The following is a 26128-nucleotide window of genomic DNA, read 5'->3' as shown; positions in this document are numbered from 1 at the left end:
TGCCTCACTCTGCCTGGTCTTGTTAAAGGGACAGAGCCATTGCAAGTCAGTAGAGGTAATCTTCCTGGCCTCATTCCTCATCTTCCTCGGCTCAGTAGTGTTGTCAATGTGAAGTGGAGAGGAATTGTGGGAGTTGTAGTTTCCCATAAAATAAGCAGGGATAGGGGTTAAATGGGTTGTGGAAAAGGACGGATACCATGTCTCACCATCAGATCAGCTGCTTCTCCCCCACTCCCAGAGGACCCCCTTCTTAAAACCAGATTTGAAAAAAATCTTAAACAGCCAGTTTTAGTTGCTGTCAGAGGTGCATCATGGTCACTATAGAGAGGCTGCCGTCTCCCTCGCCAACGTTACATAGCCGCTTGTCGATCACATCTACTGCAGCGGTCTTGGACCACTTGTGAGGTCACTTCCTGGTTGGCGGCCTGACGCACCGTCATTCTCTGCGTCTTCCTCATATCAAGCAGAACCACCGCGGGATCATTGCATCACAATGCAAGTATTTCTTGCCCAACGCTGTTCCTTTATGTGATCTTTTGGGTTGCCTTCCATCAGATCTTCCCGCTGATCCTCTTGTCTCGTTTCCCAATTTCGTCTGACTTTTCCCTCGTCATTCTGACTCTTGCTCCTGCTCTCCTGACCTGGAATCCTCTCTGCACGCTGACTCCTGGAATCCTCTCATCATTTACTCGGATCATCATAGTTGCGTCTACCATCGAGAACTTCCTTACAAGTCACCTCTATTCTGTGAAGTTTGCAGCGAGTTTATATGGCATTTTTGTCTGTTCCATCAAGGTTTCTGCGACCCGTCGCTCCCATATATATGGGATACATTACTCACCGTAATCGTATTTCTGATGCTTGTATCTGCTTAGATTCACATGCTGTGCATAGGCCGACATCTAGTGGAAGCTGCAGAGTATTACAGTTTGTTTTTCAAAACTCAAAGAGGAGCGTTGAACTAGGACATGCCAGTAATACTATCCCTAGTGCGACGTCCACTGTACCAATGATCCCTCACGCGTGTAGGACCCTCAGATTGTATTTTTTCTGACATGAGGTAGCATGAGGAGTAGCGCGAGTACAGAGTATCCAAGCAGATAGATAAGACTACAAGCATCCATGCGCCTTCTCTCAGAGGGGAGGAAGGGCGGGCGCATGTGAATCTAAGAAGATACAAGCATCAGAAATACGATTACGGCGAGTAATGTATCCCTTCTGAGGCTTGTGAATCTGCTTAGATCACATGCTGTGCATAGATTAGCGAGCAGTGTTAGAAGAAGGAGGTGGGATGTGAGAAGGGTCATGAGCGAACAAATGTCTTAGAACCGCTTGTCTCACTTGAATATCTGTCTTGAAATGAGTGTCAATGCAGTAGTGCTGAGTAAAAGTGTGAATAGAGCTCCATGTAGATACATTTGACTATCCATCTAGAGATGGCACCTTTAGAGACACGATCTCCTTCTCTGCCTGTAGCTACGGAGACAAACAGTTGATCTGTCTTTCTTAGCGGTCTGGTCTTGACTACGTAGTAGAGGACCGCTCTTCTCAAATCTAGTGTGTGTAGTTTCACCTGAGCAGAGCTTTTGGGTTCTTGGAAAAAGGCCAGTAGCTCGATGGACAGGTTAACATGGAATTTGCAAATAAACTTAAGTGAGAACCTAGGGTGAGTTTGTAGAACCAGTTTATCCTTATGTGCAGTAAAGAAAGGATCCTTCACTGACAGAGCCTGCATTTCACCGACCCTTTTTATGGATGTAATGGCTACTAAGAAGGCAGTCTTATAACTCATGTGTTTGAGACTAGTTTTATGCATGGGTTCTAAGGGGGGTCCCAGGAGTTCAGCAAGCACCACATTAAGGTCCCACCCTGGTGGTGGGTTAGAAATTGGAGGGTGGGAGTCTCTTCACCCCTTCCATAAAGGCTTTGACAACTGGCACCTTCCACCATGAAAATTTGTTATGGAGGTGGTGTAGGCCGACAGGGCCACGAGGTGTACCTTGAGTGAATTAAATACCAACCCTGCGTCCAGAAAGTGGAGCATGTAGGTGACAATACTGGAAGGAGTGCCATCAACTGGGTTGATTTGTTTATTCTGGCACCAAATAACAAATCTTTTCCACTTATCAAAGTAACAGTCCCTTGTGTTAGGTTTTCTTGATTCTTTTAAGATATCCATACATCTCTGTGGTAAATTGAGATGGCCAAACTATGACTTCAGGAGCCATGCTGCCAAGTTCATCGAGTTGGGTTGAGGATGCACTGTTTGTCATTCATGCTGGGAGAGTAGGTTGTACCAGCATGGAAGTCTGATGGGTTCGCACACCGCCAGTTTGCGCAGGTGCGGGAACCACGGTTGTCTCGCCCACATACGAGCAACTAGGATGAGCGTCATCGATTCCCAGTGTATCTTGTGGACCACCTTCCTAAATCAAGGGGTTGGTGGAAAAGCGTAGGCAAACATCCCTGACCAGTTCATCCATAGAGCGTGCCCCTTGGAGCATGGCTGGGGGAACTTGGATGTGAATTCTGGGCATTGTCTGTTTTCGCTTGTGGCGAACAGGTCTATAGTGGGGAACCCTCACCGAGAGAAGAGGTCTCCTACGACTTCTTCATGTAGGCACCATTCATGTTCTTCTGGGAGGGGATCTCTGCTGAAAGCGTCCGCTAGCGAATTGAGATCCCTTTGGAACACGTTGAGACAACAAGTGAATGTTCTGTCTGAGTGCCCATATCCAAATTTTCTGGGCAAGCCTGGACAGATTTGGCGAACGAGTGCCCCCCTGTTTATGTAAAACATTGCCGTTGTTCTGTCTGTTAGGATCTGCAGTGATAGGTTGGTTAGGTGGGGTTCGAACGCCCGAAGCGCTCTGAAGACTGCCAGAAGTTCTAGCAGGTTGATGTGATTCTGAGCCACTGTATGAGACCAGAGACCATGAGCTGTGTGGTGAAGGAGGTGTGCTCCCTACCCTGACAGAGACGCGTCTGTTGTGACTGCGGCCTGTATTTCTGGATCGTAAAAGGGTTTCCCCTTTGAAAGATTCTCTCTTGTCCACCAGCGAAGACTCTGTACTAGTGTTGGCGAAACAACCACTAGATCGTCCCACTGACCACTTGCCTGAGACCACAGTTTCATCAACCATTCCTGCATTAGGGGGAAAGGCGCGCGCGGGGAACCAGGTAAATGTATGATGCCATCATGCCTAGTAAACACATCGCTTTGCGCACCCTTATCTGGCAACCGGACTGATAGAGAAAATTGCAGTAACAGATTCCGAATTCTTGCCTCGGATGGAAAGGCCAACCCCTCTTGGTGTCTAGGACAGCTCCTAGGAACTGTTTGGAGGTGCTTGGCACCAGGCTTGATTTTTTCTCATTTATTGAGAAGCCCAATTGAAAGAGGAGGTTGATTGTTCTTTGAATGTTGGATCTGCAAATTACGGGGGTTTCCCCTGTGATGAGCCAGTCGTCCAGGTAAGGGTACGGTATACTGGGATTGCCTCCCTGCGTAGGTGCGCCGCCACCACCGCCAGTACTTTGGTGAATACCCTTGGAGACGAGGCTATACCGAAGGGCAGCACTTTGAACTGGTTGTGCTGGCTGTCCACCTTGAAACGCAAGAACCTTCTGTGCGCTGGAAACATGGAAATATGAAAATAGGCATCTTTCATGTCCAATGTTGTCATGTAATCTCTTTTTAGTAGGGGGATTACTTCTTGGAGTTTAGTCATTTGAAATTTTTGAGGCTTGACATACTTGGTTGCAGGGCGCAAGTTTAATATTGGGCGCATCGTTAGATCTTTTTTTTGGCACAAGGAAGTAAGTTGAATAAATGCCCTTGTTTAGCTGGTTGCCCGGGACGAGTTCTATCGCGTCCTTTGCAAGAAGAAGAATGACTATCTCCTCGAGGATGATTCTCTGGTGCTCCAAGGAGTGTATTTTCTGACTTGGAGGATGGTCGCGTGGGCGTTCCAATAGTTCGATACAGTATCCCGCGGACACTGGACAGCACCCATCTGTCCTAAGTGATCCCTTCCCATGCTTGGGTGAAGGTGGAAATGCGCCCCCCTACTGGGGATGCATGGGAAGGGACCCGGAGCGGAACGTCACTGTTTGTTGGGAGGCATAGCGCCTCTGCCTGGGCGGCCCCTCTTTTGACCTCTGGCGAAACTCTGGGTATCTTGTTGGTTGCCGCCCCACAATGTTCCTTGGTTCTGAAAGTAATGGGACCCTCTCTGGGAATTTTGGCCACGAGAGCGACGGAAACTATTATTTCCCCGCTGGTTTGTGGGTTTATTAGTTAGTTGGCCAAGGGACATTAAGGTATCATATTCGTCCTTAGCCGTTTTAAGCGCTTCCTCCACTGCTTTTCCAAACAGGACGTTTGGTTCCACCGGTAGGTCAATAAGGGTGGCTTGGGTCTCTGGTTTAAACCCCGACTGCCTCAGCCAAGCGTGTCTCTTGATTACTGCGCTTTCTGCAATAAGCCTCCCTGCATTGTCTGCTGCATCGAAGTTAGCCTTGAGAGACCATCCGGACACTGATCTTCCTTCCGACGCAATCTGGGCCAACTGGCTCTTTAGAGGTTCTGGTGCGGAGGCAATGAGGGCAGCTACCTGTTCCCATTGATGGCAGTTGTAGCTTGCAAGCAGAGTGGTGGTGTTAGCAATTCATGCTTGGTAAACCGAAGTGAATGCCACTTTTCATCTTAGTCCATATATTCTCTTGCTCTCCTTGTCCGGGGGAGCTTCTGAAGATGCTAGTGGTGTTCCCGTCCCCTTACTGGTGGTTGTAACCACTAATGAGTCGGGTTTTAGCTGACCCCTTATGTAAAGTGAGTCGGAGACGGCAGCCCTGAATAACTTCTCTATTCAAGGGTTAACTGCCCGGGTAAGATTAGGGGCGAGCAGAGAAGGATAGATTCTGCGTTGAATAGACTTTAGAATCGGGATGGCTTGGGCAATGGATCTTTTATCCCCTAGAATCTGCTCTGCAAAATCCCTCTCTTTTTGGGCCCCCTGAGTGTCAATTTGGAAATGGGCAGCAGTCTTGGCTAAAACTTTGTTTAGCAAGGGCTGATTCTCAATAGGAGAGTCATTCACCGGTGGGTCCTTGGGAATAGGGGAGTCAAGGCTATAGGCCTCTGCCTCGTCTTCCTCTTCCTCCTCCTCCTCCTCCTCCTCCTCCTCCTTCTCCTCCTTCTCATCATCGTCTACATAATAATCGACCCCAGCCTGGTCGTCTATTTGTACTTCTGGATCCTCACCATACTGCTGGTAAGGTTCAACATTGAAAGGGTCTGAAATCAGCCCCTGAACTGAGTCTCAGTACGGAGTCTCTTAGTAGGAGGTTGAGGGTCTTTGGATCCCAAAGGGGCTGAGGTTGCAGAAGTATTCTGATAACTAAGAAATTATTTAGGTCTTTCTCGTAGAAATCTGCAAGAAAAGACATCCTCCTCATTACTCTGTCAATGTCCTCTGAGTTCCATTCCTTGGAACTGGAAATCGCCCTTTCCTGCTTTGGTTCCTCTTCTAATCCCATATCCTGGGGAGTGGGAAGGACAATCTTTGGCCTAGTGACAGGGTCAGTGGCCTTGGACTTTAAGGACTTGGGGTGTTTCTCCTTCTGAACCTCGTGTTCAGAGGCTCTTTTATGTTGTTTATCCCCCTTTCCATGTGTAGAGGGATGCTTTCCTGGCCCCTTGGACTTTCCTGAACCTTTTGATGCCCGGCGTCGAGATTCGGAGGTGGGATCACGAGATTCGTGAGTCTTAGAAGAGGGACGTTGAATCTCAGAAGCAGACATCAAACAAACTGCCGGAGTAGTCTTCAAACGTGCTGCTTGGGGGTAGAGGTCCGATTAGTCTTCTGACGACCCTACCTCTGACTTTAGGTAATGTGGCACTCTTAGGAATCAGACGTTTGCTGTGTGTCATGGGGCGACCGTGACCTGGAACGTCCAGAGGACACAGATTCTGCAGACCACTCTCTCTCTGTGCCTTCTTCTGCCGATCACACGACACGCGTGTCGAATCTCAGGTGGGGTTAGTGTGTTTAGAGGAAGAGGTGTGGGTAGCGCTCTTGCCGTCTGGTGTTGTCCCCCAACTGCCCCGCCGGACAGTCCTCCGAGGTCAGGGGCTTGCGCTTGGGTGCCTAGTGACACCCCTGTGCCCTCGCCGTCAAATACAGCTGCGTTGTTGCCATCACTGAAGGAACCCACAACGTCCATGGCCTCAAGTTGCCTGGCGTAGTGGGCCCAACGTTTGGTCAAGCGGTCCTTAAGTGTCTTGGCTTTGAAGAATTTACAAGCTCTACAATTTGCCCCAGGGTGGTCCCTTGGAAGACACAGGTTACAGTTATGTTTATCTACCCTGAGGAACTTACGGTTGCACTTGGGGCACAATTTAAATGGAGTACTCTCCATATGTCGATCTCTGGCAGCGGGCGGGTATATGTAAGAAAAAAAGAGTGCGAGTATGTCCACTCCCTACTTGCAGGGCCGAGGCCAGAGGCCTTCCGAGGCCCAAACTCCGTCGTGTAGGCTCGACGGCTGTTCGTCTTCCAAGTACCGGCATCGATCTTCGGCTCTTCGATGTGGTATTTGAGAACAGGGATTTGTTTGATAAATTTATGATAAATGGCTGTAAGCAAGGGAACTCCGCAACTATGCTTCCGACAAGTTGCGGAGTTCATGGGTACAGTGGACGTCACACTAGGGATAGTATTACTGGCAAGCCCTAGTTCGACGCCCCTTTTCGAGTTTCGAAAAACAAACTAATACTTTGCAGCTTCCACTAGATGTCGGCCTATGCACAGCATGTGCTCTAAGCAGATTCCACAAGCCTCAGAGATAGATATACACACACACACACACACACACACACACACACACACACACACACACACACACACACACACACACACACACACACACACACACACACACACACACACACACACACACACACACACACACACACACACACACACACACACACACACACACACACACACACACACACACACACACACACACACACACACACACACACACACACACACACACACACACACACACACACACACACACACACACACACACACACACACACACACACACACACACACACGTGTGAGAGAGGGAAGTTTGCTTTCGCAGACCATCACGTGTCTACAGTTCTAGAGCCACCTGCCACCTCGAAGCGGTAAGTGGAATGTCTCCTGTTGCCTCATACATCTGACAGTTGCCCCGCTCTAACTCGGAGCATCATACTTCCAAACATTTTGTTAGACAAATCCAATAAAGAAATTGGGCGCTAGTTAGATGGTTGAAGTCTATCACCAAGCTCATAAATTAAATAACTGCACATTTCCAAGAGGGGGGGGGAATAAAATGAGAGTTTAAAGTATTATTATATAAATCCAACAACACTTTATTCCACGACTGTGGCTCAGATTTCCGTGTCTCATTCGACAAACCATCAAGTCCTGGTCCATTAGATATTTTACATTTTAGAATGAAATAAAAAATGTGTTCCTCATCGAAATAAACACATTCTCTCCAAGACATGCCTGGTTTAAACGGCATCAAGAGTCGCAAAGTGCTCGACCCATTGCTCCTCAGATATTGGTTGTGCTTGTATAAAGTCCTGAATTACAGTGGACTTAACAAGCAACAAGAAAGCATTAGCGTCTTTACTTTCCAGCATCTTCTCTGTGTCTCTCAAAGCCATTGTGTACCAACGTGTTTTTATCCCATGAGCATATACTGGCTTTAATTTGGTATTTTCACTCAAAGAATGAAGGCCTAATTTCCAAGCTGTCTAATGTTTCTACGAATTCTGTTTTTTTAGTCTGTACAACTGCATCAAACGTGTGCACATTTAAATTGTATTGCATCGACTCCTTTAAATGTTTTTCAGTTGTTAAACCACTAAAAATAAATTATTCAGTGGATACAAACGCCTTTGGGTTGGTTAATTCCAAGCCGTTCTTATCAGAACAGTCTTGTACACATGCATTAAAACGATTGGCTTATCTTGCACGCCATAAGACAGCTGAGTCTCTTGGTCAAATTTTCACATGCAATGGTATTAAAGCTATACTAAAATAAGAGATAGAGAAACGGTCCATGCCAATAGAGTATGATCAATCTCTTAAGAGTCATTCATCGCCAATTCACAAGACCGCTCAAACAAGTCTTTTGACAGACACATAATCCAACATGGACCCCCATGAAAGAGATATGGCACGTACACCTTGGTGGAAAATCGCCAAATAGGTTGCCATTCAAAATTCCTCGTGGCCTGGAGTTGGACAACCCATATATTATATGAATTTGATGTTAGTCACCTAAAAGCACTATACTTGCACCCTCGTGTCCAGTTTCAGCCATCAAGCGGTCGGAAATATTAGCTTAAAAAAAATAAAACTCGAATTCTTCAGTTTTGGGGTTACAATACACAAATAATATACCAATCTGGTCCTTATTAGATTTCACCCTCCATTGTAACCTTACCAGTAAACGAGCGTGCGTATGCCCAACACACACGAGACAAAAACTCCTGTATGCCAAACACACACGTGCCAAACACATTCACGCGCTCCCTCACTAGCATGCGGAAGCAGCAGCTATCCTGAGCAAGTGCATGACCTTATAAGGACTTTCCTGACCGGAGACGTGTGACAAATGCTTAGATGCTGTCATATCTTATAAGATAGGGGGTGAGGGGGGTCATTCCCTTGTGGTCAGGGAGGTGCGGCCACAGTTCAAAAGTCCCCCTAGGGGCGGTGCATCGTGGGAGGATCACATGGGGAGGGGAACCCCTTATGCGACAAGGGAGGACATCTTAGGGAGAGCACAGTATCAACCCACCCCTTTAACACCTCCCTCCCCTCTTATCCTGTGAAGGGGAACAGTCCCACACACCTTCATCCATCTGTGTAGGGTAAACAATTCCTCCCTGCTACCATATTCTGAGACGAGGAAGAGTAGGGACTAACCATCTGAATTCCACTGCAAAAAAGAGAAGAGGAAGAACATCTCAAACCCAGTAGAGATTGATCTTAATTGTACTGAGACAAAGAAGAAGAGGCAAAGTGCTAAGGAGTACCCCACTGAACCAGAGTGAGCAGACCAGCCAGACAATCTGGAAAAGCCAACTCCAACTAGGACATAAAACATGGAAGAAACATTGTATTGCAGCCAATCCTCTGAGGGGGAACCGCAAGAGCAAGTACAAGTGTAGAGCGAAGACTGATGGAGCACAGGACGCCGCAAATGGAGATGGGAGATCCGAAGCCGGTCCAAAGGAGAAGGCCTGAAAGGGAAGCTGGCAGATAGAAGCTCCAAAAGTCCCTGAACCCTATTGAGTGCAGGCAGAAGCGATCGCGCTGCCAGGGAGAGAGTGGAGGCTGCAGAGCCACCACAGTTCGGAGAAAGCACACGAGAGCCGCAGAAGCCGCCAAGTTTACGGCAATCGCCCCCGAGAAGTCGCAGCCTACACAGACCATGCTCTAAGATATGCAGGTTGCTGGACAGGCGCTGGGGACTGGAGATGGCAGTGGCAAGATAGAAGCCAACAGTATAAGGTCTGGGACCCTGAAAGCTGAGAAGAAACATTAGCATACGTTTTGCAAAAGGGTAGTACTTAGCAGGAGAGTAAACCAAGTCTATCAAGAACTAAGCGAAAACCAGAAATAGGAAGAGCAATTGAGAGTCTGGGACCCGCATCCACAAGAGATAAACTATCATCATTGATCTTCATAGTCACAGTACCTGGCAGGATAGTGAGCCAGGTTGGCTGTTGAAATGAAGGCATTCCCTGTAGCAGCAGTTTTTGCAACCATTGCTAGACGGGTGAGGGAAGTCATGTCATTGGCAGGTGTTGATGTCACAATGTTTGGGGCGCATTCAGTGCAGGGTGTGATGGCTTCCAAAGAGTTTACTGCAGTGGTATTGTTGCAGGATATTCTTAAGTCTGCTGATTGGTCTGGTGATTCTACATTTGAAGTGTTATTTTAAGCCAATATACAATATCAGAGACCCTGATGGGAAGCTTTAAACAAGCATAACGCCCACCTCTGGTTGTCTTGACATAGAACAAAGATTCCCCAGGCTTACAGCACAGGGAGTCTGGAATATATAAAAGACACAGAGGCGAGCATTATCCCTCCCAGAATATGCTTTACAGTTTGGAAAGTTGTATTTGTAACGCCATGGTGAAAGGAGCCTCCTAATGGTTTTGTCCTTACACCATGTGATGAACAGAAGAATGGAAGAGCATCAGTGGTTCATGTGTTGGTGGAGTTGATGCAGAAGATGGCTTACTGCAGTGGAAATTTACAAGGAATTTCACGCCTGGTTGGTGTGGAGTGCTACATTGGTTTTGATACCGTTCTTTGGTTCATGCAGTCTGTTTTGCAAGTGGCAGTGTCCATTGCAGGGCACCCAAAAGAAAGAGGAAGGGACACAGGCAAGCCTTGGCTTGTGATGAAGGAGAGGGTCCTCACTGGTCGAATTTGCCAACAGGAAAAGTACCAGAAAAAGGAGACTTCTGGGAAATGGTAGTCCTTTATTGGTGTTTTATGGTTGAAATAAAAAAAACAAAAGATTTAAGTTTTGAAGGGCTGCTGGAGTAGCAATAAAGAAAGATCCTAATGCTTACCTGTGTGCGCCTGTAACAGAATTAAGACTCCCTGAGCTGTAAGCCTGGGTAATCTTAATTGCCTTCAAGGATCTATTATGGTTTCGGAGTTGGAGGATTCATTTTCAGTAGAGATATAGGCTAGAAAATGGTAGAAGTGTTTTCATTGATAACCTTCATATTGAGTGGATTATGTGCAGTGTGACGAATCGCAGGAATTCGTCCCTTCTCCCCAAGGGGAGGGGGGGGGGGATTACCGTCCCCCCGCCCCGTGAGGCTAGGGAGGTGAGCCCGCTCGCACTACCCTCCCTAGGGGTAGATGCAAGTAGGACCTCACTGGGAGAGACTTCCACCCTTCGGGGGCAAGGGCTCCCACTCCGATGGTGAACTCCCTAAAAACTAAGCCTACGTCATGCACAATGGGGGAGGAGACTGGCAAGGAGAAAAGCCTGCAAATTTCAGAACGGAGGGGATGGGGTGTGTGGGGAGGGTGGAGGGGGCAGAGAACGACAGAGCTGTGACCAGAAAGGTAAGCAAAGCTGAATCGTACCAGCAGCGTCTTACCTCGAAGAGAACTAGAGAAATAGCTAGACGTGGAGCGTCCTGGAGTTCAGAGAGAGAGGGGTACAGAAGGTGGTGGTGTGCACACAACAAACTCGTAGTGGACCAGGAGTCCCCCAATGTCAAAAACCCATCCGCAGACAGATGCGTAACCCACCGGTACTGGAAGTACCAAACGACCATCCTCGACAACGGAATGAAAGAAGAAGCATTACAGGAACACAAGAGAACATGCTGACGGTACAGAGAACCGATAATGAGCAGCAAGAAGCCCATGTGAAGTTATCCGTAGGAGTCCCAGGTAACAGGGAGAACGAGAGACCTGGGAGGGGAGCAGATCATTGTTATGGGGCAATCATAGATGTCCCAGTCAAAGTAAAGAGACTGATATTGAAACTAGGAGAGAATGAGAATTGTTTGAGACAAATGTTACTAGTCTCAGTCAAGATAAAGAAATCCAAATGGTGAAACCTCAAAAAGTGAATGAGAATCAATGTCTTGTATCTGTAAAGTCCAAGAAAATAGAACAGAAGGATAGATTTATGAATGTTGGATAACTACCACGGGAAAAGAGAAGAACAAATCTCTGTAAAGAGAATCAAGTCTTGAACGAATTGTATGAATTAATCAAAACAGTCAGACAATATGAAAATGTACTATTGAAATAGACGGTTGCAGTAAGCAAATAGGCTACAGGAAAAGGGAGTCATTCTCCTGTCTTTAGTTATCATAGTGGTTGGGTCAGTAAGGCTTAGTTGGTAGGGTGGACAGATTCTTTTAAGACAATAACTGATGACGGATGAGCACCATAGCAGGTTTCGTTAGGTAGGGATACCTTCTAGCATAGGGAAATTTAGGCCTTTTTCCTATTCTTTAATAAACCTCATAGTGAAATGATTCATCGTTGCGTCCATCTTCTAACCCACCACTGTAGTCACACAGTTGCAATGCTTTTCTATAACTTTTTTCTCTTACTAAAAAGAAATGTACTTTACAGGAGAGTGAGCATTCATTGAGTGTTCTTTATTGAGAATCAGTTCATTAATATTTGTGCAGGTGTATAAAGTGTGGGGCATCTATACCAATAGTTGTATATTGTTTTATAATATATTGTGCTTTGGTAGGTGGTTTAACAGTAGACCCACTGTAGATTACATGACATTAGTAAATCAGTCCTTTATGGTGTGAGGTTTGCTAGCCAAGGGTTTACGGTCCACTTTCTCTTTTATGCACAGTGACAGGTATATATATGTTTTTCTCTACCTCTATTCCTACCACAGCCCCTACCGGGGTGTAGTATACTCCCGTTGGCATGGAGGAAAGGCTCTGGTCGTGGAGTTGATAGAAAGCACATCAAGTATAAGCACATGTCATTTTTTATCAAGAATCAATTTTACAAAATATATTGTTGATGGCTCACCTGGACATGAACCTCCTGAAAGACTGCTTTAAGAACAGACACTGCCATTCCTTTTGGTAGAGCCTCACATAAGCTCTGTGAAAAGAAGGAAACAAATCACATTTTCTTACATTTTGTTGCAGATTTGTTTGTTGCACAATATATCCTTCAGTTTGCTGTGTTCCCACTGAACAGCATGTGTGGCATGATCTAGATGAACAAGTTACTTATTACCTTGTAACGTTCTTTCAATGGGATGTTCCTCCGACGTATTCCTTATCTTAGATATCTCTTTCCAGCTTTGCTGGCCTCAGAAATTTTTTCTCTAGAGGGCGCTGCGCGTCGACGTCTGCTGAGTCGATGTCCCTCGACAGCCGCTGTATCGACGTCGACATCATCCTGCCTATAAAGGCTGTGCGCAGCGTCCGTTGCTCAGTTCCGTTTTGTAGCCCACAATATTCTTTCTGGACTAGACTAATCACCCTGAAGGAGCATAAGCTGCAACAACAAGGGAAGTGGTACTGCAGGGATGGATGGGAGGGTCGATAAGGAATACGTCAGAGGAACATCCCATCGAAAGAATGTTACAAGGTAAGAAGTAACTTGTTCTTCGAAGGGATTCTGTCCTCCGACGTATTCCTTATCTTAGATAGGCTCCCATAGCAGTATTCTGTTATTGGAGGTGGGAGTACTGACTTCATGCTTCCTTTTATTGATGAATAGAGTGCAATACTGCCCTTCCAAACCTAGTCTCTTGACTGGAGGAGGAATCCAAGTTGTAAAACCGTGTAAAGGTATGGACGGACGACCATGTGGCAGCCGCACATATGTCTTTAACCGGCACTCCTCTTTTGAGGGCCGATGAAGCTGCGATACCTCTGGTCGAATGAGCCCTAAGATTTTGAGGGGGCTCTTTTCCTGCCAGTTTATAACATTCAAAAATGGCTAGAATGATCCATCTGGAAATGGTCTGCTTAGTTATCGGTAACCCCAGCTTGTGACCTATGTAGCCTACAAACAGCTGGTCTGCCTGTCTTATCCTAGCCAGTCTACTGATGTAAAAACTTAAAGCCCTTCTTGGGTCCAGCCTGTGTAACCTCTCTTCCTCTTTCCCCGGATGAGGAGGAGGATAGAAAGATGGAAGGGTAATCTTCTGAGTGATATGGAATTCAGAAACCACCTTTGGGAGGAAATTAGGCTTCACTTGCAGGACAACTTTGTCTTTGTGAAAGATTGTATGAGGGGGTTTACAAGAAAGAGCTTGTAACTCGCTCACCCTTCTAGCAGATGTAAGTGCTATTAATAAAACAGTTTTAAGGGTAAGAAATCTTAACGAACAAGAATGGAGTGGTTTGAAAGGTGTGCCCATCAGGAAAGTTAGGACTAAGTTTAAATCCCATAGGGGAACTTGGAATGGTCTTGGGGGATAAACATTGGTTAACCCCTTTAGAAATTGTATTACCAAGGGTAACTTGAAATAGGATGGTTCTTCCCCAGTGCGCTTAAAGATGGATAGCGCTGCGAGATAGCCCTTAATGGTGCCAACTTGAAGGCCTGAATTCGCCAAATAGAGCAGGAAGGACAAAACCATTGGTGTACCACATGAAAATGGGTCGATATTCTTTTCTCTACACCAGCTGCAAAATCTGTTCCAACGGCAGCGGTATAAAGACTTTGTTGCTGGCCTCCTTGCCGGAAGCAACACCTCCATATCATCATCATCATCATCATCATCATCATCATCAGGGAGGTCCCAATCCTTGTACCTCAGCCTTTCAGAAGCCAAGCGTGAAGGTTGAGGGTTTTGATGTCTGGATGGAGAACCTGACCTCCCATCTGTGAGAGTAGATTCTCTCTGAGTGGAAGTCGAATTGGAGGGCAGATGGACAAGTCTAGAAGGTCCGGGTACCACGTTCTCCTGGCCCAATCCGGGGCAATTAGGATCATGGTTTTCCGGAATCTTCTCAACCTCCTGATCATTTGAGGAATGACAGGGACCGGTGGGAACGCGTACAGAAGCGGAAACTCCCAGTCCACTATGAACGCGTCTCCCAGAGCTCCTCTAGGGGGAAAATCCCTTGAACAGAACAGATCGCACTTCCGGTTGACACTGGTGGCGAACAGAACCAGCTGAGGGGTTCCCCAAAGGGCGAAGATCTCTTGAAGGACTTCCTGAGCTAGTTTCCACTCGTGGGAGACTGTGCTCTGCCTGCTCAGAGCGTCCGCTGTCAAGTTCTTCTCTCCGGCTAGGTGAACTGCCGATAGAGAGATTCCTTCTTGGATTGCCCAAAACCAGAGCTGCATCGCCTCTCTGCACAGGAGGTAGTGATCCTACGCCTCCTCTTTTGTTGAGGTAATGCATGACCACTGTGTTGTCCCTCATTATCAGGACATTCTTCCCTTGTACGGATGGCAGGAACGCCTTCAGCGCAAGTCTGATGGCCCTCAGCTCTAACAGGTTGATATGTAGTCTGGACTCCGATGGAGACCAACGACCGCTGATGGTCAAGTCGTTGGCGTGGGCTCCCCACCCCGTGAGTGAGGCATCCGTGACTACTGTTATCTCCGGCCAGGGTTGCCAAAACTGTTCTCCTTTCAGAATGTTCTCCTGACAGGCCCACCACTGAAGGTCTCGAGCTACCCTGTCGGGAACCTGAAGAAGATCTGTCATTCTTCCTGAGAATTGTGACCACTGAGTTCTCAGTGCCCACTGGAGGGATCTCATTCTCAGGCGAGCCTCTGGCACTAGGAAAATGCAGGATGCCATGAGGCCTAGCAACCTCAAAAAGTCGAAGGCTGGGAGACGTTGGGCATTTTGGAACTTGGTAACCATCTGTAGAATATCTTGAGCCCTCACCTCTGGTGGCGAGGCTTTTCCCAGGGAAGTGTCCAGGATCGCTCCGATGAACTGGAGTCTCTGCGATGGTATCATTTGTGACTTCTTTAAATTGAGGGAGAAGCCCAGTCTGTGAAGGGAGTGGCAAACGTGATTTAGCTGGATCTGAGCTTGTTCCGAAGATACAGCCCTGATCAACCAATCATCCAGGTAGGGGTAGACGTGAATCCCTTCCCTCCTTAGACTTGCAGCCACTACCGACATTAACTTGGTGAAGACCCTCGGGGCGGAGGTCAGCCCAAATGGCAGCACTCGAAATTGATAATGAGAGTTGCCAATTGCGAACCTCAGGTATTTCCTGTGTTTGAGATGGATAGGCACATGGAAATAAGCGTCCTGAAGGTACAGAGATACCAACCAGTCCTGGAACTGAAGGGCCTGAAGGATCTGAGAAAGTTACCATCTTGAATTTGTCTTTCCTGAGGAATTTGTTCAATCCCCCCAGTCCAAGATGGGTCTCAGTCCTCCGTCTTTCTTTGGAAAGAGAAAGTAAGGGGAGTACCAGCCCTTGTTCCTGTCCGCTACCGGTACCGGTTCTATGGCACCTTTCTCTAGCAGGTCTAAAATTTCCTGCAAGAGGAGCAGATCTGGTCTTTTTGAGAGCTGTTCCCCGGTGGATGACTGAGGTATGCGTAGGAGAGGCAGGCAGTAACCTTGTGCAACTGTCTCCAATGCCCAAGCATCTGACGCGATAGCCTGCCATTCCGCCAGATGTTGAGTTAACCTGCCTCCTACAGGTGTCTTGTGAGGGAAGTCCTCAGAGTGGTTTTGGGGCGGCTGATGCAGATGCCGATGGTAAAGAGGCACCTGCTGTTGCTGCGGCTTTTGAATATCTACCCCGTCCACCTCGGGTAGTTCTTCTTTGTCCCCTTTGAGCCGGTCGTCCTCTACCTCTTCCGAATGCGGAGTAGAAGCGAAAGGACTTGCCTCTCGCAGAGGTTCCTGTGGGACGAAAAGGTGTCTGACGGATTGCAGCGCCTAGGGATTTTGCTGCTGCCTTTGATGTTTGCAGTTTTTCTAAACTGTCATCCGCCTTTTTCCCATCTGCCCGTCTGGATGGAATCGCAAATAGCGTCTTTACCGTCCTGTACGATATTTAGGAACGCCTCCCTTTCTTCTCCCTCTGGGATGCAGTCAGCCGCTGTAGAAGACACTCCCAAAGTGTATGGCTGAATCTAGCAAGGGTGCAAGTAGCATGAATAGATTTTAACGCCATGCTACATGCCGAAAAAACTTTCTTTGCCATGGCATCATATTTCTTATCGTCCCTGTCCTGTGGGACGGTAGGGTAAGCAGTCTTGATGTCAGTAGAAGATGCTGCCTGTACCACCAGACTTTCTGGGGATGGGTGTTTTGACAAAAACTCCGGGTCTGCAGAAGATACCCTGTATTTAGTAGACAGTTTTTTATTTACTGCCGGGGCGACATCTGGTGTTTCCCAGTTCGTCATGATTTTCCTTTGAAGAGCTTTATGAAAAGGCACTACAGGATCCTCCTGTGGACCTTTATCAAGAATATCCATGAGGTTATCTTGTTGGAAAGCCTGTGAAGGTGTTGACCACCCCATAAATTCTGTGATCCTGGCCATTAAGGCTCTATAGGGGGTTTCAGCATGCTCCCCCGGGTCTGGCCTAGCGAACTCCACCTCAGGGGAAGTGTCTAACCCACTTGCCTCATGTAAGGAATCATGGAGATCCTTTAACTTATCCAGAACAGAACTGCGAGACTTGTCCTTGGCCTCAAGCCCAGGGACCGTATCTCTCCAGGACTGAAATCTCTACACTGGCTCCCAGTGGCTGCGAGGATTAAGTTTAAAACCCTCTGCATTGTCCACAAGGCCTTCTGGGGCCTGGGGCCTAAATACCTTCAACTCTCTCTTCCTAAATATCTTCCTTCACGAGTCCTTCGCTCATCCGTCTCCAACTCCCTCATGGTCAGCCGCTTCTCGAAGCAACGAGCTGGGGGTAGATCTCTCTCCGCAGCAGGGGCCTCCCTCTGGAACAGCCTTCCTGCCTCCCTGAAACTTGAGGAGAACCATCTCCGGTTCCGGAAGCACCTCAAAACCTTCCTCTTCGCTTCTGCCTTCTCTCTCCCTCTCCCCTGCTAAACCTGCTTAACTCCACTGAATTCTGCACTAAACCTGCATCTGGGCCACTCTCAGCGACCTCGGTCCAGGGCCCAGCCACTCTCCACTTGCACTGCCTCCCTGGCTCCCCCTGCACTGTGGGTCTGTCACTGTATCCCTACAGCCCCCTTCCCAGCACTTGCTCTGCACTTACCTTGCACTTGCCACCAGCTGGCCCTCTTATTCATTTTTTTTTTTACGCTAATTACCTTGTACTGCACTTTCCCCCCCACCTCCTCCCCTTGCACTTTCTCCTTTTTCCCCTTACCTCTGCACTTGCGCGATCTGAATGACACCTGGCCTAGTAGGATCGTTTGTCTGTCTTCCCCTTGTTTCCCCCCCTCCCTGCCTCGTCGCGCCTTGAAACACTTGTGTATAGGCGCGTTACAAATACCATATCATATCATAACCTGCGTTCTTCTGAGGATAACTCCTCTTGAACTGGGGTTGCAGGTCCCTGTAACTCAAATTTCTCTTCTTGGTCAGATAGTTCTCCCACTTCCATAATTGAGGACATAGTTCTCAATTGGTCTGAACTCACAAAGGGTGTGAAACCCATCTCCAAGGCAGAGGGTGCCAAACTTGTTGTAATCGGCCTCGAAAACGTCGATGTCGTCGAAGGCTTCGAGCGTGGCGTCGAAAACAAAGGAGGAGGCCTCGAGGTCCTCGAAAGAATTGGGATTCTGCTCGAGGAAGTCGACAATCTCAACGCCATCGAGGACCTGGGGATAGCCACTGGGTGCGCTGCAACCGTGACTTTCCTTGGCGTCGACGCCGGTGTCGAAGATGGCGTCGAGTCGACAGACCCGTGTGTCGAAGGTCCCTTCGACAACGGCGTCGAAGACACCGACCTCGGCGTCGACGGAACCTTCGAAGAAGATTTCGAGGTCATAGCTTTACTCGAGGGTTTGTGACGCGCTCGAGAAGCTTCCTTCGCCGGGTACTGCGACTCGCGGCGTTTTTGACCTTCGGGTCTTTCGACCAGAGCATCGCTCTCGGCAGTCTTCGAGGGGGTCGAGGCCGCTTTCTCGAAGACGCTCATATTTTTGCAGAATTCCTCCCATTCAGCCCGGGAACTATGTTTCGTGGGGCAAGGGATTCTCTTAGGAGAAACAGAGGAAGAGGAGGACGGAGAAGGGGATCTTCGATGTCTCCTCTTCGAGTGCTTCGATCTCGAGGAGTGATGGGACCCACTCCGAGACCTGGAGCGTGAATGGTGACGAGGAGACGAAGGTCTCGACTTTGTCGAGGAAGAAGAAGCTTTTGAAGTCTTACCTTTTTCCAGCTTCCCTCTACGCTCCTTCAGGGCCTTAGCTGTCATGGACATACAGTCCTCGCACTCCGAACAATGGTGTTCAGCTCCCAAACACCACAGACAAACTCTGAGGGTCAGTCAGCGACATCTTTTTCCCACAGTCTCGGGATTTTTTGAAGCCGGACCGAGGGGTCGTCTGTTCCGACGAGGAAGCCATAGAGTATAGATCGAATATCTCGAGGAAATAGGATAAATTCTCTACGAACCTGAGCAACGATATTCCGAGGCACTGAGTAAGCGCGGAAAAACGGAACTGAGCAACGGACGCTGCGCGCGGCCTTTATAGGCAGGATGATGTTGACGTCGATACGGCGGCTGTCGAGGGACATCGACTCGGCGGACGTCGACGCGCAGCGCCCTCTAGAGAAAAATTTTCCGAGGCCAGCAAAGCTGGAAAGAGATATCTAAGATAAGGAATAAGTCGGAGGACACAATCCCTTCGAAGAACAAGTTACTTACCAACTGTAACGTTCTTTCGATTGGATGTTCCTCCCACGTATTCCTCATCTTAGATATATCCTTATCTTTAGGTTTCACCTTAGAAATTTTTCTTTCTCCAGCAGAGGGCGCTCCACTCGAGGTTGCAGCGATTATGTCCCTCGGCGGCATCCGTCGAGTATCGACGTCATCCCTCGTATAAGAGCCTCGAGCGCGCCCGTTGGCCTCAGTTCTGTTTTTTCGTATAATATAGTCCATGGATCTTACTTCGTTTAAGGTATGTCTCCGTTGACCCAAGCCCTAAAAGAGTTTACAGTGTAATACACGTAAACTTTACTGTGGGGTTAGGATGGGAGGGTTCGATGAGGAATACGTGGGACGAACATCTAATCGAAAGAACGTTACAGTTGGTAAGTAACTTGTTCTTTGAATGGATTGTGTCCTCCCACGTATTCCTCATCTTAGATAAACTCCCAAAGCAGTTTTGTCTCGGAGGTGGGCGTACAGTATCCTTTTTTAATCATGTACAGAATGTAGTACAGATTTTGCAAACAGACCTCCTTGAGAAGAAGTCGAGTCCAATGCATAATGTTTTATAAAGGTGTGCATAGATGACCCTATGGCTGCTGCACAAATATCTTGCACAGGGACACCCCTTTTTAATGCTGTAGAAGTTGCCATGCCCCTGGTCGAATGAGCTTTTAGTCCATCAGGTGGTTCTTTTCCTGCCAATCTATAACATTCTGTTATGCCCAAGATTATCCATCTGGATAAAGTTTGCTTTGTTACCGGAAGGCCCAGTTTACGTCCAGTGTATCCCACGAAAAGTTGATCACACTGGCGAATCTTTGCAAATCTATAGATGTAAAAACTAAGAGCTCTCCTGGGATCTAGTCTATGAAGTCTTTCCTCTTCCTTGCTTGTATGAGGGGGAGGATAAAACGTAGGCAAAATTATCTTTTGTGACAGATGAAAATCCGAAACAATTTTTAGCAGAAAAGAAGGTTTAACCCTAAGAACTACCTTATAAAAGATGGCGTGAGGAGGTCCGCTCGAAAGCGCCTGCAACTCACTTTCCCTGCGGGCTAATGTCAATGCTACAAGAAGTATTGTTTTTAACGTAAGGATCCTTAGCGGGCAAGAATGTAAAGGCTCAAATGGAATACATGTGAGAAATTTTAAAACTAGATTTAGATCCCACACCGGAACCTGGAAAGGTACTGGGGGAAATTGAATTATCAAGGGTATTTTAAAGTAAGATTCTTCTTCAGAAGAGCGCTTAAAGATGGATAGCGCTGCTAAATATCCCTTTATTGTCCCAACCTGGAGCCCCATATTGGCCAAATGTAACATAAAAGATAGAATTGTGGGGATATTACACTGAAAAGGGTCCACATTCTTTTCTCTGCACCAGCTACTGAACTTGTTCCAACGACACCGATACAGAGACTTAGTTGCTGGCCTTCTGGTCGAAAGCAAAATCTCCATCACGTCATCCGGAAGGTCCCAATCCTTGTATCTCAGCCTTTCAGAAGCCTTCCTGTCGCTAGAGAAGATCCCCTCTTCTTGGAAGACGTATTGGAAGGCAGATGGACATGTCGAGTAGGTCCGGGTACCACGTTCTCCTGGCCAAAGCCGGAGCAATTAGGATCATGGTTTTCCCGAACTTTCTCAACCTCCTCATTACTTGAGGGATCACAGGGATTGGAGGAAACGCGTACAGTAGTTGGAACTCCCATTCCACCACGAACGCGTCCCCCAGAGCTCCTCTCGGGGGAAAATTCCCTTGAGCAGTACAGTTTGCACTTCCGGTTCACCCCGGTCGCGAACAGATCTACTTGAGGGGTTCCACAAATGGCGAAGATCTCTTGAATGACTTCCTGAGCTATCTCCCACTCGTGAGAGACTGTGCTCTGCCTGCTCAGAGCGTCCGCTGTTGTGTTTCGCTCTCCAGCTAGATGAATTGCCGATAGAGAGATCCCTTCTCGTATTGCCCAGAACCAAAGTTGCATCGCCTCTCTGCACAACGGTAGTGACCCTACTCCTCCTCTCTTGTTGAGGTGGTACATGGCCACTGTATTGTCCGTCATTATCAGAACATTCTTTCCCCGTACAGAGGGCAGAAAGGCCTACACCGCTAGTCTGATTGCCATCAACTCCAGAAGATTGAGATGTAGTTTGGACTCCGATGGAGACCAACGTCCGCTGATTGTCAGGTTGTTGATGTGGGCTCCCCACCCCGTGAGTGAGGCGTCTGTCACTACGGTTATCGCTGGCCATGGTTGCCAAAAAGATTCTCCTCTGAGGATGATGTCTGCAAGCCCACCATTATAGATCCTGTGCTACTTGGGCTGGGACCTGCAGTAGATCTGACATTTCCCCTGAGAACTGGGACCATTGAGTTCTGAGAGCCCATTGAAGAGATCTCATTCTCAATCTGGCTTCTGGCACCAGGAAAATGCAGGATGCCATCAGACCGAGCAACCTGAGAAAATCGTCACCATCTGTCACCATCTGTCACCATCTGCAGAATGTGGTGAGCTCTCTCTTTCGGGAGGCGAGACTTTGCCCGAACAGGTATCCAGGACTGCTTCTATAAATTGGAGCTTCTGTGATGGAATCATGTTTGATTTTTTTTAAATCAAGAGAAAAACCTAGTTTGTGAAGGAAGTGACAAGTCTTGGACAGGTGATCCAGGGCTTGTTCTGGAGAACGTACTCTGATCATCCAATCGTCCAGATAGGGGTAGACATGAATCCCCCCTCTTCTGAGACTCGCTGTCACCACAGCCATCAACTTGGTGAAAACTCTTGGGGCAGAGGTCAACCCGAATGGCAGAACTCGAAACTGATAGTGAGAATTGCCAATCGCGAACCTCAGGTACTCTGTGCTTGAGATGGATTGGCAAATGAAAATAAGCATCCTGAAGGTCCAATGATACCAACCAGTCCTGTAGTTGGAGAGCCTGAAAGATCTGAAAAAGTGTGACCATCTTGAATTTGTCCTTCCTTAGGAACTTGTTCAAGTTTCTCAAGTCCAAGATGGGTCTCAGTCCTCCGTCTTTCTTTGGAATAATGAAGTATGGGGAATACCAACCCTTGTTCCTCTCCGCTACAGGTACATGTTCTATTGCACCTTTCTGTAGCAGAGTTAAAACTTCCTGCAACAGGAGCGGATCCGGATGCTTGGCAGAGTTGTATTCCGGAGGATGATTCTGAGGTTTCTTTAGAAAAGGAAGGCAATAACCTAGTGATACTGTTTCCAGTGCCCAAGCATCTGAAGTAATGCCCCGCCATTCTTTCAGGTGCTGTGAGATCCTGCCTCCCACCGGGGTCTTGTGGGTCAAAACCTCAGAGTGGTTTTGCGGCAGCTGCAGCAGCAGCTGATGGTACAGATGCCGTTGCTGGGGCTGATCTAGCACCTTTTCCTCTTCCCCGAGGAAATTTTTTTTGACCTCTGATTGACCTGCCCTCTTCCTTTTCCGATTGAGGAATAATAGCGAAAAGGACGACCCCTCCAGGAAGATGAGCCTGTGTAGGGGCGTTGCTGAGGTTGTCTTATCGCGGCACTTAGAGATTTTGCTGCCGCTTCGGAGGTCTGCAGCTTCTCCAAACTTTCATCTGCCTTGCTACCGAACAACCTCGAGTCATCAAAGGGCATATTAAAAAGTCTGGATTGCACATCAGGAGCAAACCCAGATTTTCTTAGCCAGGCAAATCTGCGTAGAACTGTGCTAGTCGCCATGGACCTGCTGATACTGTCAGCTGTGTCCAGTCCTGATTGAAGGCAATCTCCCGAAGCCTCCTTTACATCCCTTATAATTGCTAGAAAGCCATCACGTTCTTCGCCTTCTGGGATGTGTTCAGCTGCCGCTGACATACAGTCCCACAGGGTATAAGAGAACCTTGCTAAAGTACAGGTTACATTAGTAGACTTCAGAGCCATACTACCCGATGTAAAGATTCTCCTGGACCATGCATCCACTTTTTTATCGTCCCTATCTGGAGGGATTGTAGGTTATGCAGCGTTTTTTGTGGAAGTAGCTGCCTGTACTACTAAGCTTTCCGGAGATTGATGTTTACTGAGGTATTCCGGATCAGATGTACAAGGTCTATACTTTGCCACAAACCTTCTATTCACAGCCCCTATGGCTTCAGGATGTTCCCATGCAGAACTAACCCTTCTTTGTAATGCCATGTGAAAGGGTAAAATGGGGTCTTGTTGGGGTGTTCGAGATAATGCATCTGTCATGTCATCATCATGATTGATTGGTGAACTCCTACCCCACCCCATAAATTCTGTAACTCTGCCCATGAGTCTTCTATAACTCGTATCCACTTGTTCTGATGGGTCTGGTTTGTCAAATTCATACTCTGGAGAAGTATCCAGGATACTTGCTGTTTGCAAACATTCTTGCACATCTTTAATTCTTGCTTGAGGATCAATTAATTCCTCTGGGACAGATCTTGTACCATATAACACCAGCAGAGGTTACTTCCTCTTGTTCTGATGAATCTCCCTCATATATGGATGACATGGTCCTGAAAAACTCATGTCGACTCTCAGGTTGAAAAACCTTTTCAGGCATTTCGAGGTTTGGGCGTCAACGTAAGCGTTGATGGTGCCAAAGTCTTAATCACTTCCTTCGATATTGAGGGAACTTTCGACGATCGACGTAATTGTCGAGGAAGCCGTGGAAACCGTCGAAGAAAACTTCGTGGTCTTCGAGCGCGAGCTCGACGTAGCTTCCTTCGAGTGAGTTGTCGACTCGAGGAGCTTCGAAGTCTTCGACGGCGTCGACTTTGATGGCATATGATCTTTCGATGCCATTTTGTTTCCCTCTGCCTTTGATTTATGCACCGAAGGATCTGTCTTACGAGGTGATCGAGAAGAATCTCTCAATGAAGTTCTCGACGTCTTTTTATGAGCCTTTCTTGTTTTGGACCTTCCTCTGTCACCTTTTTCGTGAGCAGGAGCATGGTCTTCTTTAGCTACTTTTAAGGGGGTCTGGGCCGCGTTCTCAAACATTTTTAACATGGATACTCGAAAGGCTTCCCATTGTCTAGGAGAGTCATGTTTGGATGGGCAGGTTATAACCTCTTCCGAAGATGTCGAAGAGGATGAAGGAGATCGATGCCATCTTTTCTTCGCCTTCTTAATCTACTTCTCGAATGTCTTTTACAATGAGATTTCGAAGACTCGGCCGAGTCTTTCTTTTTTAAAGTAGGCTTCGATAAACCCTCCCCCATCGCCAGTTTACCTATATGCTCTTTTAGGGCTTTGTGGGTCATCGACTGGCACGAACCACAGTCTTCCGTTCGGTGGTCGGGGCCGAGGCACCATAGACAGTTCTTATGTGGATCCGTCAAAGACATTTTCTTTCCACATCCTAGGCATTTTTTTAAAGCCCGTCTTTGGCGTGGAAGGGTTCGAAGACGACGACACCGCTTTTTGTCACGAAATACTGAAGGGCGGTTTTAATCGATCCGAAGCAAAGCTAACAGAAAATCGCAACTGAGGCCAACGGGCGCGTTCGAGGCTCTTATACGAGGGATGACGTCTATTTTCGACGGATGCCGCCGAGGTACATAGACGCCGCAACCTCGAGTGTAGCGCCCTCTGCTGGTGAAATAGAAAAAAATTTCCGAGGCGAAACCTAAAGGTAAGGATATATCTAAGATGAGGAATACGTGGGAGGACACAATCCATTTGAAACATTTCTTAGGCATACAAAAAGAATCTCTCAAGTTTGGCTGATTAACATTTTGGAATTATTTTGCCAAATGCACCAAGGCTCAGATGAAAGCGTGTTTCAATAATCGAAGTGGACAATCCATGAAAAGCTGTACGCAAACTGCAGGTTTTTTCCAGCAATGTTTTTGGTATGAGCATGTGCATGAAACTGCAAAGTTTGGCATCCGTATTTGGCAAGATCACTGGCCTGCCAAATTGGTTCATTGACAGTAACCAAGGTTATTTTGTAACACAAGGACATAGGCTACCCCACCTGTATGGCACTTGCCGGTAGTGTGATATCGCAGTAAAGACTATGGCATTGGTCTTTGCATAAAACAGAGTACACCAATATGCATTCTTATATGTGACAATTTATTTTTCAATTAATGATTTTTTAAAAACAGCCTATATGGGCTGCTGTATCTAGGTCATCAATATTCAGCGAGGGTTAGTATACAAAGTGACTTATGATGTGGTTAAGCTACATAACACATAACGCTCCCTTGCCAAGTCCTGAAGACGGCACCAGCACAGCCAACTACCTCGCTCGTGCCAGAAACACCTGAAGTGTTGACTAGATAGATGCGTTATGTAGCTAAACCACATCATAAGTCACTTTGGATACTAACCCTCACAAGTTATTAGCACTACAAATTGTTAGTCATATGAAGATACAATATTATGGCTTTTGTATGTAATTCTCCCTGAAAAAGGAGCTGAATATTGGTGACAGATACAGATCCCGTATCGGCTGGTTTTAAAAAATCATTAATTGAAAAATAAATTGTCACATATAAGAATGCATATTGGTGTACTCTGTTTTATGCAAAGACCAATGCCATAGTCTTTACTGCGATATCACACTACCGGCAAGTGCCATACAGGTGGGGTAGCCTATGTCCTTGTGTTACAAAATACTGTTATATACCCTCATGACACAGGCCCCCCTTGTGAGTACATAAGTAACCAAGGTTAGCCAACTGCATTTTTGCATTTAATAACATTCAACGTAA

The 26128-nt window shown here is 47.2% G+C and overlaps 1 protein-coding gene across 2 annotated transcripts in view; it reads right to left on the bottom strand.

Moving 5' to 3' along the window:
* The window catches only part of MMS19 (MMS19 homolog, cytosolic iron-sulfur assembly component), a 1998114-nt gene that overhangs the window by 1698318 nt on the left and 273668 nt on the right, over nucleotides 1-26128 (bottom strand). For both annotated transcript variants that reach the window (XM_069611573.1, XM_069611574.1), the window contains exon 5: nucleotides 12627-12701. In XM_069611573.1, the coding sequence (XP_069467674.1) occupies nucleotides 12627-12701 (75 nt within the window). The remainder of the gene's footprint in view (nucleotides 1-12626; nucleotides 12702-26128) is intronic.

This window comes from Ambystoma mexicanum, chromosome 8, assembly GCF_040938575.1.
Source record: "Ambystoma mexicanum isolate Mex_15411 chromosome 8, UKY_AmexF1_1, whole genome shotgun sequence".
Taxonomy (NCBI): Eukaryota; Metazoa; Chordata; class Amphibia; order Caudata; family Ambystomatidae; genus Ambystoma; species Ambystoma mexicanum.
Note: the sequence above shows the minus strand (reverse complement) of the source record. Positions and strands in the feature narration are given on the sequence as shown.